The sequence below is a fragment of the Aquarana catesbeiana genome, linkage group LG09 (genome assembly GCF_042186555.1).
Source record: "Aquarana catesbeiana isolate 2022-GZ linkage group LG09, ASM4218655v1, whole genome shotgun sequence".
NCBI classification, from domain to species: domain Eukaryota; kingdom Metazoa; phylum Chordata; class Amphibia; order Anura; family Ranidae; genus Aquarana; species Aquarana catesbeiana.
Genome location: NC_133332.1, coordinates 237,606,078 through 237,627,848, shown reverse-complemented (window position 1 = coordinate 237,627,848; position 21,771 = coordinate 237,606,078). Strand labels below are relative to the sequence as shown.

Genomic DNA, 21,771 nt, shown 5'->3' with positions numbered 1-21,771 from the left:
ATTTCTATTAAATTTTCTTCTTGTGTAGGCTCAGGAAGGCCTCGAATTCTCAAGTTTTTCCTTCATTCTCTATTTTCCTGGTCTTCTATTTTGTAGATTTGTACCTGTTGTTCTTTTTTTAATATATTTATTTCACCTCTCAGTTCTTTTATCATTCTTGAGTGAGAATCTGCTTTAACCTCCACTTCTTCCACTCTTGAGAGGATATGACTCAGATCTTTGTATTGTTGTTATCTCTACCTTCAGAGAGTTTTCCAAGGCCGCAAACATTTTTCCCATATCAGATTTTGTTGGTAATTGTGTTGCATGCTGATCTTCTTCCCCTCCCCCTTCTCTTTCACCACCTACTTCTAGATCTTGTTCCATTCTGGATTCTGAGAGTAAGCTGTTCTCAATTGCTGTCTTGTTTTGGCCCTTTTTTCCTCTCTTCTCCTTCTTTTCGTTAATGTCTGTCTGTCGGCCCTTTGTACCTTGTTGTCTCTCTCCCTCTCCGTTTCCTTGTGATAAGTATCTATTCATACGGCCAGGACTGGGGCCTAAACTAGTCCGAGGTGATTTTGCTATTGCTCCCGCGCTTTTTGCCGTTTTACCCCTCATTTAGTATAGATCAGGGACCCTCTAAAAGGGTTTTTCCAATCAATCGTTCATATATCTTCCCAATCTTAAATCAACCGTTTAAACATTTCTTATTTACAGTCTCTGGGTGGTTTTCATAGTATTTCTCTGTTAGTTATTACAAATATAACAACTATCCAACCAAGTATATCACCGCATACCCTTAACAATCATGTGTGCCTGCATTTGTGCATGTGTGCCCACATCTATGTTCCATCACATCCATGTACCATCATCTTGTAACATCTGATTTTGGTTTAGTGTTTTATATGTTTTATGTTGTTACTCTAACTTTCTCTTTTTCCTTCTTTCCTTTCCCTCTCCACCTTCACCTTTTGTCTCACTATTTCTCTCTTCTCTTTTTCTTCCTTATAGGCACTTTTTAATTCAATTATTATTAAATATTAGATATTCTCTCTTCTGTTCTTCCTCTTCTTTCTTCCCACTTTTACAGAAAGAGAAAAACGAGAAAAAGGTCATTTCTATTGGGACATGAGGCTGCATGGACACAGCCGCTGTATCCTAATATGACATACAGGTGCGGGTCCCAATAGAAGTAAATAGGAGGTTGGCACAGGGATGCACACACTGTACTGATAAGAGAGCCCTGCACAGGACACACATGTCTGCATTGCATGTGAATGGACCCTAAAGAACTCCTGTACATGGATGCTTGGTGAGCTCCCCGGCTCCCCAGGCATAAGAAAACAACAGGGATTTTACACAGGAGCTGATAAAGCTGGCCATAGATGGATGGATCTGCTCAGTTTTTTTTATTGGACATGGACAGATAAATAAAAAAAAACCTGATCCATACACTATATAAGCTGATTGTACAATATCTTTTGGATCTACCACGAACTATGTAGTACAAAGGCCTGCCTGATTGGATACTACTTAAATTAATTGTTTAGGTTTGTCCATACAGTATATTACAAAGTTTTGGTAAATCTAAAGGAGATTGTACAATGTCTGCACAATCAGATTGTATAGTGTATGCTCACCTACAGCATAGTGTTCTTGTGCATGAGTACTAAAATTGACAAATGTTTTCCCTCTTATCTTTATAACACCTATATATCGTTAACACCCTGACACATTGTATAAAGCTGGTCACACACTGGGTTTGTGCCAATACCTGTTTTGTACTGGCAATTACGAGTACCGATACGTGTGCTCAAGTACTCACTGATACCACTTATTGAAACCTTTGTGGTGAGATTTGAGCCCATACAAAATGAATGGGCTCATATCACACTGCAAAGAATCTTGTGGAATGTGGTGCGATTCCTGCGCATTTTGGCATCCTTGCCCTGGGCACTGAAATACCCTGTCCCGTCACTGCCAGGCTGTATGGGGTATCATAAGAGAAGGGGTCGTCGGATTATGACGTTGGTATGCTGAAACTTGCAGAAATGCAAAGTGGTCCAAGGAGGAGGCATTGTAAGTCTCTTTAATAGTATCGAGGGAGGACAATTGGTCATTAGTCGCTAGATCCTGAAGAGGGCTTAGGTTTAGAGAGATCTTTTTTTACATGTGGTTTCAGGCAGCGCTCCTATGTGAACCCAGGCTGAAGTCACTATGACAAGCCTAGGCTCACACAGGAACTGTGTTGGAAACCACATATGATTCGGACAGGAATCATACCGTATTGCATGCAATTCTTTACAGTGGGATTTGAGCACATTCACTTTGTATGAGCTCAAATCACAATGCAAAATATTGGTTCTAGGTATAAGAGCATTTGAATGAGTACAAGTACTCGTGCAAATACTTAGTATCAGCACCGATATCTATATCAGTGCAACCCTAGTACATGCTATTTTTTTAATTCCAGCAGGCTGAACATATCTAAGCATTCCACTCAAACAAGGTGGATGGAGGAATCCCCCCTCTGTGTCCTATGCCTGCCTACATACTTTTTCTAATAGGTGTCCCTTGTTCCCATCTCAAAAAGTTGGGAGGTATGCACTGTATATGACCCTGTTGGTGTTGGAGCAGGGCTGAACAGTGACTTCAACCAATCAGCTGCAGTCACTGTTCGGGTATTCTGACAGCCATGGGCACCAGCTGTCATAGACTACAATATCCCAGCAGAGGAGTTTCTTCGGCCTGCTCTGCTTAGAGTGGAGTAAGAAGTCAAGTGTTCTCTCTCATTCAGTCTGTACGGCCGAACAAGAAAAATCATTTACTGTTTGGCCAGCATAACCCAAATAATATAAAAATAGCTTTCACAGACACAGACATGCATGGTCCTTTTATTAGATGCCCTGTACGCTTTTCTGTCATGTGTTGACACAGTCAGTGATATGAGTACTTATTTTTCATTAAAGCAGCCATACTCAGAACATTTACATAGTGCTGCATGCACTCAAATATAAGAACATATCATACAAACTGTGCCTGTTGGATTACTCCTTTACCTTTATCCCTTTTCACTCAGCTGATGCTGGTCAGTCGAGTTTATGCTCAGGATCTGGAAGCAGTGGCTCAACAGGAATTGGAAACAGAGCTATAGTGAAAAGACAGCGTTTGGAGGAAGTTGCTGCAGGGCGTAAATATGAAGTTATGAATCTGAGCATTAATGGGAGAACACCCAGATCACCAGATGAAATTGTGAAGGCAGCGGAGAACGAAGTTGGGAAAAAGAAGAAGTATAACCTCACTAGTGATAATTGTGAGCACTTTGAGATGAGATATGGAAAGAGCGCCTGTTCTCAGGTAAGGAGACACAAATATTAAACAGAACAATGCAGTTATAGATGTAATAAAAACACCTGCATTCTTTAACTGCAAAAAGGTGGTCAATACTAGGGATGCACTGATATATTTTTTTTTTTTTTTTACAGCGGGTATGAGTTCCAATACTTTTTATGTGTACTCACCAATACCAATTAGTGATACCTGCCAGCAATTGTTTTGTTTACACTTCAACTGTCACCAGGGGAGCCCCACTGACAGCCGAATTAGTGATCGGTTGTTAAGGACACAGCTGCCCCGCTCCTTAACCACTTTGGCTCTCACACCTGTTCACCCCTTACGGACCTGTGTCCCATTGCAGAGATTTCCTATCACTTCTGTTTGGCTGTGGGACAGGAAGTGAGAGGAAATCCCTGCAAATGAAGGGAGTTTCCTGGTGCCTCCATGGCAGCATACATGTGATATAGCTCCTCCTTCAGGACTAGTGAATAGCATAAATTAAAGGGCATAGCTCCTCCCCCAATGTACCTTCATTCTCCTTTTTTCCCTCATACCTCTGGAACTGGTGAAGAGTAGCAGTATGTCCATACCTCTGCAGTCGGCAGCGTCCGCCGGGTTAAGCCTCTCCCGTGCGCAGTCCCTGTTCTTGGGCCGCTATTGGTGCTGATAAGACTGGGGACCCCTTCTGTGGATCTTTTGGGGTCTTGCAGAGTTTCCTCATAAGAAAGCAGTCTGCTGGTGTTTCAAACACAAACGAATAATTGGTGAAGGCAGCAGGAGGATCAGCTTTTTCGGTTCCTTGGTCAGGTTTGATTTTCTGTAATGTCAAAGATCAGGTATATAGAAAATCCGCCCCTTCTTACACCCAAAAACGCTGCGCTGAAGGTAAAATTAAAGCTTGAGACTAAGCTGCTGCTTAAATATTAACAACTATATATGCAAAAAAATTTTGATTCACTATAATCTCGCCCCAAGTGAACTCAAAATGGCAGCGCTAAATAAAATCCTAATCATAAAAAAGTGATAAGATAAAATAATCCACCAGTGATAAATCTATATAATCACTCCTTCCTATTCCTGTGCATCAAGAAATAATATATAAAAAAATCACAAATGTAGTGCGCATAACCAAATAAGTGAATGTTATAACTGTACACAAAGGTATATATAATTGAAAATATATATGTGTATAAACACCAGTGAATAAAAATCCACAAATGTGAAAAAAAAAGAAGAAAGTCCAAAAAAAAACGTTAATATTCCGTGACGTATAACAATGTAGATTTCCACTTTAAGTGACTCTTCCACCGCACCTCTGTGACCGTGAATCCACTCCCCTTATGTTAATGAACTCACCAGCTCCTTTTGCCCACACTCTCGTGTTGAGCCTTAAAGCCTTATCCCACACAGAAAGGGGAAAAAAAATGAACTCCAATAATTCACCTTTGCATATACAGAGTGTGATGCTAAAGAGCTCTCTCCACATGAAAAAAAGAAAATGATCCAATAGTGCAATAACGTAATGATAATTTATTAAAATCACATACTCCTCCACCATTAAACTCACATCTTTGTAATTCACTGCAAACTCAAAACAGCACAGCATAGCAAGCTGGCACAGCACAAAACTCCAAACAGCAGTAACCAGTGTATGGTGGTCGTGGTGGACCAAGGTAATGCGCTCTCCTATACCCGTCTCACCCGATCCCTGGTGTTGCTCGGACCCACTTCCACACTTCCTCGTATGGCGCTCCCTGTCACAGCGTCCTACGTCACAAGCGTTTGATTGCCGTGTAGCCACGCCCCGACATGTTTCGTCATGAAGACTTAATCATGGGATTGGCTACACGGCACGGCAATCATTCCTTTATACCCTCCGCTCCCAATATGAGCGGAAATGATCTTACTGTGCCTGCGCGCTCCCTGTGTCCCCGCTCGCAACATACACTGCCATCATAATGCAGCAGAGACAGTACAATTCTATTAACTATATTATTGATACAAATGTCAAAATATTTAATCCAACAATACCAATACTATCATTACTAATAATAAGATGAGGATTTCTCCTCCACACAAGGTTTCAAACGGGCTAATTCTCCCTTATATAAATTAAAACTAAATAAAAACTGCGGGATTTTGCATCATTTCCTTGACAAAGTGGTTAGATATAAAAAATTGAGAAAAATAAAATAAAAATAAAACATATGAATTACAATCCATTAATACTACCCTATCAACGAATTAATCTAAATCATTAACCCAGTGAGTATCTCAAAGGGACGAAGAAACGAAGGGGATGTCGAGCAGGACAACGTCGACAATCCAAAAAAAAGAATGAGGGACACATAAAAACTGGCATATACAATTTAAGTAAGGTAGAATTAAACCCGAAAGAACAGAATATATTAAATTTGGGCCTTAAATGTGCACCCAAAAAAATGCTCAACAAATTTGAAGTGTATATTGATACACATAAATTTATACAGACTTTGAACATTAAAAAATATTTCTTGAGCCATCCGCTAGCCCCCAGGAATAATGATGTATCATCTTTGAGGAAAGTGGATAGTGGCTTAAGGAATAAGTCCGTATTTAATCCCCAAAACTCTAGCAATCATTGCATAGAGGTTTTTAAGAATCTGGTGTTGAATGATATAGAAAAATTAACTGTGAAAGAAAATGTGAATCCAAAATATATCAATGAGGGAATTCGATCCTTGGAAAAAAGGAATAACATTATTATACGCCCAGCCGACAAGGGGGGGGGAGTTGTCATCATGGATAAGACCTTTTACCATGAACAACTCACTGATATGCTTGGGGACTGCTCAACATATGAGAGACTTACTAGTGACCCCACGGAGAAATATAAGGATCAACTCAGCTTACTAGTAGAGTGGGGGTATGCTATAGGCGCCCTAAATACGAGAGAAAGGAGATATCTGGTCCAGAGCGCCTGCAGGATTCCAGTAATATATACGTTGCCTAAAATCCATAAGGATGTTAAATCACCCCCAGCACGTCCTATCGTGAATGGGATAGGATCGGTAACGGCGAGGCTTGGAGAATATTTAGATAAATTTCTCCAACCCAGTGTGAAAACTACTAGGACGTATCTTAGAGATACCACTGACCTTCTCCAACATTTGAGTGAGATTCATCTTAATCCTACGGCCGAGACCTATTTGGTCACGGCCGATGTGGCCTCGCTTTACACCATCATTCAGCACGAGGATGCGTCCCTGTCGCTGAATTGGGCACTAAGTAGGAGAGAGGACATCCCCGACATGCAGAAGCGTTTTTTGGGTCATGCCTTGACCTTCTGTATGTCGCACAATTATTTTTGGTGGAATGGCCATTTTTTCTCCCAACGGGTTGGCGTGGCTATGGGAGCTAGATATGCTCCCAGCCTCGCCAACCTGTTTATGGCTGAGTGGGAGGACAGATACATATTTAGTAGGCGTCTGGCCCAACTTAAACTCTACCGAAGATTCATAGACGACCTCCTATTTGTCTGGGAGGGATCTAGGGATTCTTTGGATGAGTTTTTAGTTTATTTAAACACCAATGGAAATAACATTAGATTGGAAGCACAAGTGAGTGACTTGAGTGTCAACTTCCTGGATGTAACAATTGAGAAAAAAGGGAACTCTCTAGGAACATGTGTATTTTTTAAACCAACTGATCGAAACAGCTTTTTGTCCATCAGGAGTGGTCACCACCCTGTTTGGATAACAAATATTCCAAAGGGCCAAATGCTCAGGATCCGTCGAAATTGTTCTGAACAGGAAAAATACTACATGCAGGCCAATGTATTAAAGGAGAGGTTCCTGCAAAAGGGATATTCAGAAGGATCCCTGGATAGGGTTATAGAACAGGTGGCCAATATCCCAAGGGAAGAGTGTTTAAAAAGCAAAGAAAAAGAATTGACCACCTCCAATGAACAACACCAGTGGGGATGTATTTCTAATTATCACTACCAATACAAAGAAATCGAAGATATTTTTAAGAAATATTGGTATATTTTTTGTAGAGATCGCCATTTGGGGGAGGTTCTGCCTGAACTCCCTAGGTTTATTTATAGAAGGGCTCCCAGTTTTGGGGATAGGGTGGTGAGGAAGATTCTTGATCCACCTGCTCGCCCTTCTATAAAAGTAGACGTAAATGGTTTTTTCCCATGCAGGAAGTGTGTATGCTGCAGAACAGCTAGAACCAGCAATAGAGGGATGAAGAGCATCACTAATTATGAAAATGAGACCTTTGAAATAAGAGAGTTCATCACTTGTAACTCGACGTATGTGGTGTATCTAATGTGGTGCCCCTGTGGCCTGTTTTATGTTGGGCGCACAAAGTGACTTCTAATGCCCCATACACACGGTCGGACTTTGTTCGGACATTCCGACAACAAAATCCTAGGATTTTTTCCGACGGATGTTGGCTCAAACTTGTTTTGCCTACACACGGTCGCACAAAGTTGTCGGAATTTCCGATCGCCAACAACGCGGTGACGTACACCACGTACGACGAGACTAGAAAAGGCTGGTTCAGAACCAAGCGCGGCACCCTTTGGGCTCCTTTTGCTAATCTCGTGTTAGTAAAAGTTTGGTGAGAGACAATTCGCGCTTTTTCAGACTCGTGGCTTTCAGATCGTTTTCTGCCGTTCAGTTTGTGCTTGTGGGTTTGTATCTGCTCTTCAGTGCGTGCAGTCAGTTCGTATCGGAGTTTTCTGTGCGATCTTGCCCACTCGTTGCTGTTTTTCAGGTCGCTCTTCACAGGCCTTGCTGTTCTTCAGTGCGTTCTGTTACTTCGTTCTGAGCAGCCGACCGTTTTCTAGCCATGTTTCGTATGCGTACTCCTTACACCCCATGATCTCCCCGATCATGATCTGGGCACTTTCTGATGTGAAAGGATCTTCATCCACAACCTCACGATCACCTAAAAAGAGAGGAAACCCAAAATAAATTAGGTATAAAAAAAATGCCGCCATCCATCTCTTATCTGAGCCTGTGGTCGCAGACACTCACCTGTTGTGGTGACTACTTCCACCACGTCTTCTTCCTCCTGCTCATCTTGTGTTGGGTGGATTTCCCCTTCTTCCAGAGGGGGGGGGTCTCTGGTCTCCTCGGATGAGGGGTGTCCTCCGAGTCTTTTCTCCCCTATGTAAAACAAAAATGGTATAATTAGCACACAGATATTTGATGGCAGAACTATAAAGATGAAACATTGCTTGAAAGTGGGGTACAATGATCTATTTTCGCAGAGTTCCAAGATGTAGCATTTTTAGTGTCCTTTGTCAAGCTGCAATACTTTACCGGTTTAGTACAAGCTTCACTGATGGAGACCCCCCTATAGTATACACTGGAGCACCTGTGTGGCCCCCCTAATAAAAATGGTGTTCTTGTGTCCCACACTAGTGCTCCAGTGTCCAGATGTGAAAACAGCTGCTCAGTGTCCTCTCCTTACACAGAATCCAGTTTGCATTTCATTCTAGTAACAAAGCCATCTACACAACCCAATTCTTTGAAGACAAGTATAGGGCCTCAAAATGGTGGCCAAATGCATATGGCCTAAACAATGTTATTTTATAGTCCGAAATAAAAATGTGTGATCAGAACGAATAATGTGCCCATGAACATGCCATTTTAAACTGTACAACAGTTCCTAAAAGCACATGGAGCAGCACGAACGTAATAAACAAAAGAACAATAGGAACACAGCACAACTACTTACTTTTTTGCAGCACTTGTTCTTGTAATTTCAGGTCCGACCACCGCTTCCTGAGCTGATCTTTCAATCGTCGTACCCTGAATTTCCGGTGCAGACTCCTGACCACTTTCGCCATGATCTTGGCCTTTCGGACATTGGGGTTGGGGTAAGGCCCATACTTTCCATCATAGTCGGCCTTCTTCAGGATGTCCACCATCTCCAACATCTCCCCAAAGGACATATTTGAGTCCTTTAATCTCCTTCTGGATTGGGACGTTTCTGGCTCTGGCCTTTCCTCCTCCTCCTCCTCGTTGCTGTACTTAGCACGATCCTGCTGTCTATCCGCCATGTGCTCTTCCTCCACTGCGCCGAACGAAAAAGGGCGGTGAATAGAATAGAAAGAACGTCAGGGGCGGGCGGAGTTATACGCATGCGCAGTGTGTATAAATCGTAACGCGCGCGTCTTACGTAGATCTGTGAGCGGAGGAAGGAGCATCGGAGACGCCGATAGTGCTAACGAAGGTAGGATCTAAACTTGGGCCTATACTGCTTCGAAATGGAAGCCTATATTGTAACAAGATTAGGGGAGTTTGGCCTGACATTAGGGTTTGTCTTGTGTTGTGTCTTGCAGAGAAAATGGATGGGTTCAACGACCACAATTTCCTGCCCCTGTTTATAGACAAGTACAGGGAGCTGCCCTGTCTGTGGCAAGTGAGACACCCCCACTATAACCATAAACAAAAGAGGCAGGCAGCGCTGGAGAAACTGCTGGAGTTGGTGAAGCCGGTGGTCCCCACAGCAACCATCCCCTATTTAAAAGCTAAAATTGGTGGCCTGAGGAGCACATATCTGAGGGAGCGCAAGAAGGTCACAGATTCCCAGAGGTCCGGAGCTGCAGCAGATGACATTTATGTCCCCAGGCTGTGGTACTACGAGAGACTGTGATTTCTGTCAGACCACACTGAAGTCAGGGAATCCCTCTCCACTCTTCCTTCCACGCTTCCTTCCATACCAGCTGAGGCTTCCGATGTCCAACCTGGGCCTTCCAGCCAGGAAGAAGTGGAGGAGCCCAGCTGGAGTCAGGTATAGCATTCTTCTACAGATTTCTAGGCAATAAAGAAATGATGTTTACTATAGATGTTATTATTGATCATTAATTGCTGATTAAAAAAAGTGTTTTACATATCAATAGACAGTAGTGGGCACCCAAAATTGGGACAAGAATGCAAAATGCAGGGCTTTAAGATGTTTTATTCCCGGTCCACGCATGCGGGACCCGGGCATTGTATCCTCTTTTTCTTAAAAGCTGTATTGTACCTTCAGATTAGGGTTCCTACCGTGTCCTTAGTTTATTTCCTCTCCCCACTCGCGGTATGAGCGGTAGAGAGAGAGGGGGTACAGCAGCTTCTCTCCTGTACGATTGCAGTGTGTTCCGGGTCTCTGAGTGCCTACGCGGCTTGAATACACGGCAGCCTGCTGTTGTCAGTAGGATCGTCTGGTAGACTCTACTGCGCTTGCGTGCGCACAGGCGCACATGACTCTGAAGCCTCGGCCGCCATCTTTGTTGAGGGAAAAAGGTCTCCCTATCAGTATAGGTTGCCAGGAGGGAGTTGGTTGATTGATTAATTGATTAGGTGATTCCCACTCTCTTTCTTAAATGTTGGCTCATTTTGGAGCTCAGGGCTGCTCGTCTTAGCCAGTGTGTGCCCTGCAGCTCAGAAATTTTTTTTTTTTTCCCCAGCTAAAGGTATGGTTCATCTTTTTCATTACTTCGCTGGTATGGGATTTGTTTGATTTTTTTCTCTTTTGGGTTCTATTCTGTTTCTTTTCCTATTTCTACAGCTGATCCTCCTGCCCATTTCACCATGAGCCATTCGTGTCACAGTCAAGATCTTCTTGTATCCAATAGGTATGGGACCACCTATACGTGAGTATTTAAAAAAAAAAAAAAAGAGTGCGCCACTTTTAAGCAAACTCTGTTTGTTGCAGCCCTGTTCCCGCCAAGCGGTCCAGAAAGTCTTCAAGACGTCATAATGCCCTGTGGATTTTCCAATGGAAAAAGTGCGATCGGATTGTGTTGTCGGAAATTCCGATCGTGTGTGGGCTCCATCTGACTCTTTTCGTCAGAATTTCCAACACACAAAGTTTGAGAGCAGGCTATAAAATTTTCCGGCAACAAAATCCGATCGGTTAAATTCCGATCGTGTGTACACAAATCCGACGCACAAAGCACCATGCATGCACAGAATAAGAGACAAAAGCTATTGGCTACTGCCCCTTTTATGGTCCCGACGTACGTGTTGTACGTCACCGCGTTCAGAACGATCGGATTTTCCGACAACTTTGTGCGACCGTGTGTATGCAAGACAAGTTAGAGCCAACATCCGTTGGAAAAAATCTGTGGATTTTGTTGTCGGAATGTCCGAACAATGTCCGACCGTGTGTACAGGGCATAAGTCTTCCAGGAGATCTGGGTCTAGAAGACGTCATCACTCTCCCTCACCCCCATCTGGAGGGTTAAACAAGAAGTGTTGGGCATGTGGCGCTGTACCACTCTCTGATAAATTGGTCTGTAAGGACTGTTTCAGGGAATACGCAGCCAATCGAGAGCTAGAAAGCCGTCAGGTGGTCAATCTGCTCATGCGACTTCTGAGGCTGTTCAGGCTCAAGGCCTAGACCCCGACACTCCGGGTCCTTCATCGGGCAGTAATCTGCTACCTACTTCGGGAAGCACAGCCAGACACTCTTCCCCTGAGGATCCTTCTGGAGAGTCGTCGGCAGAAGCTGAACCATCGGCTTTCAGTTTTTAACTTGGTCCAACCATTTGTTGAGGCAATCTAGCCACAGGAGAAGTCTGCTGACCTGCCATTGCATTGACGTCTGTTTCCAACGCCATTAGGTCATGGACAGAGAACATTGAGGCAGCCCTCTGCCAGGATGTCCCCAAGGACGATATAATCAAGGTTCTGGAGGAGCTTAAGTGGGCAGTAGATTTTGTGGGTGAAGCAGCTATTGATACGGTCCGCTGTTCGGCCAACTCAATGCATCACTCAGTCATGGCAAAAAGGGCCCTATGGCTGAAGCCATGGACTGCTGATCTTGCGTCCAAAACAAAATTGGTGCAAGATTCTGTTTGGCAAATTCCTCTTCGGAGAAAGGCTGGATAAAGCAATTTCCCGAGTAACAGGAGAAAAGTCCGGCTTGCTTCCTCAGGACAGGAGGGTCAGGAGAACAAGAAATTATGCATCTCTCTTCTGGCAGTCAATCTCCAGAGATTTTAGGCAAACTCGTCCTTTTTAAGGACAACAAGAGGTCATGGCAAGGCACTCAGTCTTCCTTTCTGGGTGCCAGAAAAAAACAAGACTCTCATTGCTCCCCAGGAGGGGACGAAGTCTTTTTGACATCAAAGGGGTGGAGACACCCCCAGTAGGACCCCGGTTAAAACCTTTTTTCCCAGTCTGGGCTGCCAGGTGCCAGGACCCATGGGTCCTATCAACAGTTTGGCACAGACATTTCTGGATTTTCTGTCATCAGCCTTCACACACTTCCTTCAAGGAAACCCAGGTTCCAGCCTCCCCAGAGAAAGCTCAGGCCTTAGGTCAGTTTATGCAGTCGCTTCAGCTTCAGGGGGCCGCAGTACCCGTCCCTCCATCGGATGGAGAGATTCAACAAATACATTCATCTCAAGAGTTTCAAGATGGAGTCACTGCAGACAATCATTCAGGTCATACAACCAGAAGATTGGTTGATATCAGTAGACCTGCAGGACGCCTACTTTCATGTCCCTATCCTACCATATTTCCAAAAATATCTAAGGTTCGCAGTGTGTCATGTCCACCTGCAATTCCAGGCTCTACCTTTCAGGCTGTGCACCTCCCCTTGGATGTTTACAAAGGTGCTAATATCTGTCCTGGCCCCTCTAAGGGAGAGAGGGCTAAGAATTTGCCCCTATCTGGACAACATCCTATTGTTATCAAACAATCAGGATCAACTTATAGCCCCCAGAGAGATACTTCTACAGTCATTGTCAGATCTAGGTTGTTTGGTGAATCACCGGAAGAGCCAGCTGATCCCAACACAACAAATGGTCTACCTAGGAGCAATTTTCAATACAGATCTGGCCACAGTTTGTTTTCCTCAACAGAAGATGGAGGGCATTATTCAAAAGATGTTGAAGACTTTACAGAAGTCCCACTTGTCAGCCTTACAATGTCTGAGTCTTATAGGCACAATGTCTTCCTGTATTCCTATGGTCCCGTGTTCTCACTGGCAGCTGAGACACTTCCAGACAGGTTTTCTAGCACAATGAAAAAAGCAACATCTATCCCAGACAATTCTGTTGTCAACCCTGATGTCCAGAAGCTTGCACTAGTGGACCAGGCTGGAAAATCTCTCCCATTCTCATCATCTGGGTTCCCACTCTTGAACCACAATTACTTCAGTTGCGAGTGGTCAGGGGTGGGGTGCCTATTGCGGAGAAGTCAGGATCCAGGGGAGATTGTCCTTTCCCACCAGGGGGATAGTATCCAATGTATTGGAGATCAGAGCAGCTTTTTTAGCTTTAACTTCATTTGCACCCCAAATCAAAGGATAGAGGGCGCTTCTGCACCTGGACAACAAAGCTGCAGTTTCCTATCTTCAGAAACAGGGGGGCACCCACAGCCGGACGCTTCTATGGGAAGTGGAACCTATAATGATCTGGGCCGAAAGAAACCTGGTGGGCCTCAGAGCAATATATCTCCCAGGCAAGATGAACACAGAGGCGGACATCTTGTCGAGGAGATTTGGGGACAACAACGAGTGGTCACTCCACCCCATGTGTTCGATCATATTTCCCACCTATGGCAAGACCCCACAAGTGGACTTCTTTGCCTCCCAGGAGAATTCCAAACTCAGGAATTTGGGACTTCAAGATGGCTTACGCCTTTCCTCCTCGTCCGCTCATATCAAAGTTTCTCCTCAGACTCCTAAGGGAACCAGTATTGCCTTACTGGCCGAAGAGGCCTTGGTTTCCCCTACCCTTGCACCTCAGTGTGAATCATGCTATAAAGATTCCCCCCTTCCCGCAGTTGTTAACCCAGGGCAGGCTAATCCATCCAGACTCACAAAAGCTGGATCTTCGAGTATGGAGGTTGAAAGGAGGAGGTTTGAGCTGTTCCCAGGAAGTTACATCCACCTTGCTGAAAGCCCGGAAACCAGCAACCAATGCAATATATGCTAAGGTTTGGGACAAGTTCCTAACTTACGCCACAGGAAAGGGTTTTGATCCATTCTCTCTTCTTCTCTCTCTTATATTTTGAGTTTTCTATAAAGGTTTTGGTTTGGGCCTCAGCCAGAGTTCCCTTTAAAATTCAAGTGTCGGCAATCTCAGCAGCAACCAACACATGGTGGGCTAAAGATCCACTAATGGTCACATTTCTCAAGGGTGTACTGAAGATGCACGCCCCAACCAGGCGTTCCTTTCCAAAATGGGATCTTCCCCTGATACTAGAGGTATTATCCGCTCACCCTTTTGCACTGGTAGATAAAAATCTCAATTTGGATCCTAACCCTGAAAACAACCTTTCTCCTGACTATCACATCCGGCAGGAGGATTTCGGAGTTTCACTCCCTGGGAGTGGGAGATGAACAAATTTCTTTTCTTCCAGACAGAGTAGAACTTCACCCTCTTCGAGGATTCACGCCCAAGGTCACCTCAATGGCAAATCTATCAGAACCATGGCCATTCCCAGTCTTCTCTGACCCAGAATCAAGTTCCTGTTGTGAGTTAGATCTCTCCAAAGTTCACAGGGCCTAATTGGAAGCCACAGTGAGTTTTAGAAACTCCAACAGACTTCTCATCATCCCATGGGGCAAAAACAGAGGAAGGGAGGCTTACCCCAGAACCTTGGCCTCTTGGGTCATTAAATTAATATAGAAAGCATACAGGGTGAGGAACCTGGACCCTCCAGGTCAGGTGAATGCTCATTCAACAAGAGCGGTATCGGCATCTTGGGCAGCAAGAGCAAATGTTTTTCTTGAAACATTATGCAGAGCCGCCACTTGGTCTTCCCAGCACACGTTCGTCAAAACATTATCGTATTGATCCCGGGGCTCTTACAACCGTAGAGTTCGGGAGAAAAGCGCTTCATGCTGCTATCTCTGTGTTTGATTAAAGTTTATTTTTTGTTAAAGCATTAAACCCACCCATGTGAACTAGGTATTTATCACATGTATGCTGCCATGGAGGCACCAGGAAAACGGAAAATTGTATCATACTTACCGTAATTTTCCTTTCCTGGTGCCAATCCATGGCAGCATAAGCTCCCACCCTCTGTGTTCTATATTACGAAGCATGTTGGGGGAGGGGCTATGCCCTTTAATTTATGCTATTCACTAGTCCTGAAGGCGGAGTAGAGGCGGAGCTCTATCACATGTATGCTGCCATGGATTGGCACCAGGAAAGTAAAATTACGGTAAGTATGATACAATACCCCAAGGTCACCAAAACTAGCATCCTCATATGAAGATTTCCCCTCTATTACTTTCCTGGGGACAACACAAAATATGGGATTTCTTTTTACTTTCACACTCTATTCACACTAATGCATTTTTTGATGCATTTTGCATTTTGCAGAAATGCAGGGAAATTTTTTAACATGGGTTCCTATGGAACATGTTCACATCAATGCATTTTTGTGCCTCTGCGTTTTTGGAAAGGGTCAGGGAAATGCAGCATTTTGCATGTAATAGACTTCAGTGGACCCGCATCCAAAACACAAGTACCACGTTTTTGCCGTGATTTGGGTTTTTTTTTTACACTGTATATAGCTGGTTGTTAAGGAGGGGGCCGGGACGGCGGCCATCACATCCTTAACCACTTCAGCCCTGGAAGGATTTACCCCCTTCCTGACCAGAGCACTTTTTACAATTTGGCACTGCGTCGCTTTAACTACTAATTGCGCGGTCATGCAATGCTGTACCCAAACGGAATTTGCGTCCTTTTGTTCCCACAAATAGAGCTTTCTTTTTATGGTATTTGATCACCTCTGCGGTTTTTATTTTTTGCGCTATAAACGGAAAAAGACCGAAAGTTTTGAAAAAAAATGATGTTTTCTACTTTTTGTTATAAAAAAAATCCAATAAACTCAATTTTAGTCATACATTTAGTCCAAAATGTATTCAGCTACATGTCTTTGGTAAAAAAATGTCAATAATTGTATATTTATTGGTTTGCGCAAAAGTTATAGCGTCTACAGACTAGGGTACATTTTCTGGAATTTACACAGCTTTTAGTTTATAATGGCCTATCTCATTTCTTGAGGTGCTAAAATGGCAGGGCAGTACACCCCCCCCCCCCCCAAATGACCCCATTTTGGAAAGTAGACACCCCAAGGAAATTGCTGAGAGGCATGTTGAGCCCATTGAATATTAATTTTTTTTGTCCCAAGTGATTGAATAATGACAAAAAAAAATAAAAATTTACAAAAGTTGTCACCAAATGATATATTGCTCACACAGGCCATGGGCATATGTGGAATTGCACCCCAAAATACATTCTGCTGATTTCCCTGAGTACGGGGATACCACATGTGTGGGACTTTTTGGGAGCCTAGCTGCGTACGGGGCCCCGAAAACCAAGCACCGCCTTCAGGATTTCTAAGGGCGTAAATTTTTGATTTCACTCCTCACTACCTATGACAGTTTTGAAGGCCATAAAATGCCAAGATGGCACAAACCCCCCCAAATGACCCCATTTTGGAAAGTAGACACCCCAAGCTATTTGCTGAGAGGCATGGTGAGTATTTTGTAGCTCTCATTTGTTTTTGAAAATGAAGAAAGAAAAGAAAAATGTATTTTTTTTTTCTTTTTTCAATTTTCAATACTTTGTGACAAAAAGCGAGGTCTGCAAAATACTCACCATACCTCTCAGCAAATAGCTTGGGGTGTCTACTTTCCAAAATGGGGTCATTTGTGAGGGGTTTGTGCCATCTGGGCATTCCATGGCCACTGAAACTGTGATAGGCAGTGAGGAGTGAAATCAAAAATTTATACCCTTAGAAAGCCTGAAGGCAGTGCTTGGTTTTCGGGGTCCCGTACGTGGCTAGGCTCCCAAAAAGTCTCACATATGTGGTATCCCTGTACTCAGGAGAAGCAACAGAATGTATTTTGGGGTGTCATTCCACATATGCCCATGGCATGTTTGAGCAATATATCATTAAGTGACAACTTTGTGCAAAAAAAAAAAAAATTGTCTTTTTCCCGCAACTTGTGTCACAATATAAAATATTCCATGGACTCGACATTTTGGGGGGGTTTGAACTGTCCTGGCATTTTATGCACAACATTTAGAAGCTTATGTCACACATCACCCACTCTTCTAACCACTTGAAGACAAAACCCTTTCTGACACTATTTGTTTACATGAAAAAATATTTTTTTTTGAAAGAAAATTACTTTGAACCCCCAGACATTATATATTTTTTTTAAAGCAAAGGCCCTACAGATTAAAATGGTGGGTGTTTCATTTTTTTTTCCACGCGGTATTTGCGCAGCGATTTTTCAAACGCATTTTTTTGGGGAAAAAACACACTTTTTTTCATTTTAATGCACTAAAACACACTATATTGCTCAAATGTTTGATGAAATAAAAAAGATGATCTTAGGCCGAGTACATGGATACCAAACATGACAGAGGAGGTCTACTGCTAAAATTACTGCCCTCAATCTGACCTTTGTGGTGATACCTCACATGCATGGTGCAATTGCTGTTTACATTTGACGCCAGACCAACGATTGCGTTCGCCTTTGCGCGAGAGCAGGGGGGGACAGGGGGGCTTTTTTTTTTTTTTTTAATTATTTTTTTTGCTTTTTTATCTTATTTTTAAACTCTTCCTTTCATTTTTTTTTTTTTTATCATTTTTATTGTTATGTCAGGGAATGTAAATATCCCCTATGATAGCAATAGGTAGTGACAGGTACTCTTTTTTTATTTTTTTTTAAATGGGGTCTATTAGACCCTAGATCTCTCCTCTGCCCTCAAAGCATCTGACCACACCAAGATCAGTGTGATAAAATGCTTTCCCAATTTCCCAATGGCGCTGTTTACATCCGGCGAAATCTAAGTCATTAAATGCTCGTAGCTTCCGGTTTCTTAGGCCATAGAGATGATTGGAGCCATTCTGGTCTCTGATCAGCTATATGGTCAGCTGGCCGAATCACCGGCTGCATTCTCAGGTTCCCTGTTGGGACAGGAGAGTCAGAGAAAAACATGGAAGACGGGGGGGGCATTCCCTTCCACTGCTTGTAAAAGCAGTCTAGAGGCTAATTAGCCGCCTGCTGGCTGAAAAGAATGATACCAAGATGATACCAAAACCTGCAGTCATCATTCTGGTATAACCACTCAAAGTTCAGCAACATACCAGTACGTTGCTGGTCCTTGTTGGGCATATATTGTAATCTTTTTTTTTTATGCAGCCTGTGGGCTGAACGAAAAAAAGAGATTAGAATACCTCCCTTCATCCACCCACTTCTAATGATGGGCATACATGCACCATTTATATATGCCGAAGCATGGGGGCATCTGCCCCAAAAGTTAGGAGCAAATCGCTCCTCCGCCCCTGCTGCCCCCATGCTTCGGCATATTTTACCTCCGAGAGCGCTGGAGTCATGGCTTTATGTATCGTGGGAGCAAACATGGTTAACAATAAAACACAGTAAACAGTAAAGTATAAAAAATTTTAAAAAATTACATACCTGAAAAGCAAACAGGATAAAACATGATAACAATAAAACATTGCAGAATAGAATACAGTAAAAAAGAGCAGAACAATAGAGAGAGAGAGAACAATAAAACAACAACTATTTTTGTTTTTTTTATTATATATATATATATATAATTTTTTTTACACTTTTTTTTGTAACTGCTTTTATAACTGTAACCGGTTCCAGGTTCGGGTCTCTCAAAATGCGATGGCATCTTGGGAGACCCTGTGAAAGTGTGACTAGTCTGTGCAATGCTGTACCCTACACTAATACCCAACTAGTATATGGTAGCGTTCAAAACATTCACCAATGCAAAGACCAGGATTGTCAGGACAGGAGGGACAATAATAGCGGGTGTCACGCCTATATCCGCGCTTGCTGCAGACACGACATCTTTTTTGGGGGGGTTCGTTGGGTAGGGGTACTCGGGAGGACATAAAGAAAATGCCTCTCATGCAGCCGACTGCATTTGGTTGGGGATGTGAATGGGGGAAGTACGGGTGCTGCAGAAATGGTGGGTTCCCAATTAGGATCGGCGAATGCAGCAGGAAGGGTACTATGGGCACGACGGGCCTGTGTTTGTCTTCTTCTTGGTGACAGTGGAACACTACTTGTGCTTGCCGCCTCACCAGCTTGAAATGCACTTATGGGACTCGCCACGTCACCAAGTGTTACTGCAGTGCTGGTTTGACTATGACCGGGGTGTACTAGGTCGCTGGTGCTTGCCAGTTCACCAGAAGGAATAGCGGCACTAGTACTGCTCTGCTCCATAAGAGGGACCTGTGGTTCCTGCACCTCAACAACAGCAGAAGAAGATTGGGGTTGGGTACGCCTGACCTTGGCAGGGACCACAACTCCGTCGTCAGAGCTATCTGTCATGGAGCCGCTGTCGTCTACAGGATCGTATTCTGAGCCTGAATCTGACAGATGAGTGACTTCCTTTTCATTATCTGTCATGCTCAGAAACGTGTAGGCCTCTTCACTAGTGTACCTTCGATTTGCCATTTTGGGCTCTAGATTTAGTGGTACAGTAGTGAGACTCACAGGCAAAAAAGCTCCTGACTGTTAGCAACTGATTCAAACACTACCAAAAAAACTGTTAGCGATCGCAGGGATCAGGCCTGACTCTGCGAACGCTGCAGTTATGTGTTTAGTGTTTTGTAAGTGACAGTGATCGATCAATACTGCACTTGGGTGGGCTGGGCTGGGCCGGGCGAAGGGGCAAAACACAGGTGCTAGCAGGTATCTGGGCTGATCCCGCTAACACTGCGTTTTTGGGAACCCTAAACTGCTGGGGACGCTAGTATAGATCTGATCAGATCAGATATTGATTCGTTCAGATACTATACCACTAAGGGAGGTGTATGCTGCGTGCGTGGGTGTTAGCGCTACTGGCACTAACCTGACGCTGCCTGGGGCAACGCAGACCCTATCTGACCCTAAAACCTAACTTGTATCACCCGCCGGGTGATCAGGGGTTAAACCTTTATTAGGTAATAAACGGCGGGTGCCCTGACACTATAAAAAATAAACTAACTAACCAGCGTCACCCGTAACAGTTATACGGTTATCACTGGTGAAAGGGTTAACTAGGGGGCAATCAGGGGGTTAAAACCTTTACTAGGTAGTATATGGGGGTCCCTGACGCTATAAAACACTGACGGCGAACCTAAATACTTATCTCCCTAACTAGCGTCACCAGTGACACTAATACAGCGATCAGACAAATGATCGCTTAGTTACACTGGCGACGGGGGGTGATCACGGGGTTAAAACTTTATTAGGGGGGGTTCCCTAGACCTAAAGGGGGCCTAACACTAACTGCCCTACCACTTATAACTGTCACAAGTGCAGTAATCAGTAAAAAAAAAAAAAAAACTGCTATTGGTGTCACTGTGACAGGGGGTACAGGGGGGTGATCGGGGGTGAAATGTGTGCCTACTGTGTTTTACTGTTAGTGTAGTGTTGGTGCACTTACTTGCTGTCTTCTCTCCTCGGTGCCAGAACGAAAAAGACCGACGCGAGGAGAGGTGACATCACTTCCTCTGCCACTGTTTACATTACAGCAGCAAAGGAAGATTTTCATTTGTTGGGAGCGATCGCGAGGGGGTGGCCATGAATGAGTGGCCTCCCCCTCAGCATGGATTGCCCCCTTAATGATGCCGACTGCCTCGGGCACCGGGGGGGTGCGATGAGCCCCCCGCCCGCGGGAAGCAGATCACGTACCAGGTATGCGATTTTGCCTGCCCGTGCCATTCTGCCGCAGTATATCTGCGTTAGGCAGTCGGCAAGTGGTTAACAACCGATAAGTCGTCAGATGGCTTCCCGCTGAATGTAAAAAAAAAAAAGAATTGCCGGCTAAAAAAAAAATTGTGAAAAAAAAAAAACAGCGTGGGGCCACCCCCCCCCCAGGTCCATACCAGGCCCTTGGGTCTGGACCCCCACACCAAAATTTCAGGAAAGGGAGGGGACGAGCGAGCGCCCCCCCTCCTGAAACATACCAGGCCGCATGCCCTCAACATGGGGGGATAGGTGCTTTGGGGCAGGGGGGCAAGTTGATGTGGACAAGGGCCTCTTCCCGACAACCCTTGCCCAGTGGTTGTTGGGGTCTGCGGGTGGGGGCTTATCGGAATCTGGAAGCCCCCTTTAATAAGGGGAACTCGCAGATCCTGGCCTCCCCTACGTAAATGAGTATGGGGTACATTGTACCTCTACTCATTCACCAAAAAAAAGTAGTGTAGTGTTAAAAAATACAGTAGACAGTTTTTGGCAAGTCTCTTATTAAAAATATCTTTTTCTTCTCCGCATTTTCCTCCAGTCTTCCTCCATCTTCTTCTGCATCTTCCTCCTCTGGGCTTCGCCTTCTCCCGCTCTTCTTCTTCCGCTCTTCTTAATTTTTCTGTCTTCTTTATTCAGTGTTCTTCTTCCTCTGCCGCCGCTCAACATGGGGACAAGATGCTTTGGGGTGGGGGGTGCAGGGTGTTGAGGGCATGCAGCCTGGTA

General features: G+C 44.1%; 1 protein-coding gene across 3 annotated transcripts in view; it reads left to right on the top strand.

Moving 5' to 3' along the window:
* Window positions 1-21,771, top strand: part of LOC141108404 (phospholipase A and acyltransferase 2-like) — a 180,135-nt gene that overhangs the window by 123,418 nt on the left and 34,946 nt on the right. For all 3 annotated transcript variants that reach the window (XM_073599993.1, XM_073599994.1, XM_073599992.1), the window contains one exon: window positions 3,059-3,336. In XM_073599993.1, coding sequence (XP_073456094.1) covers window positions 3,059-3,336 — 278 coding nt within the window. The remainder of the gene's footprint in view (window positions 1-3,058; window positions 3,337-21,771) is intronic.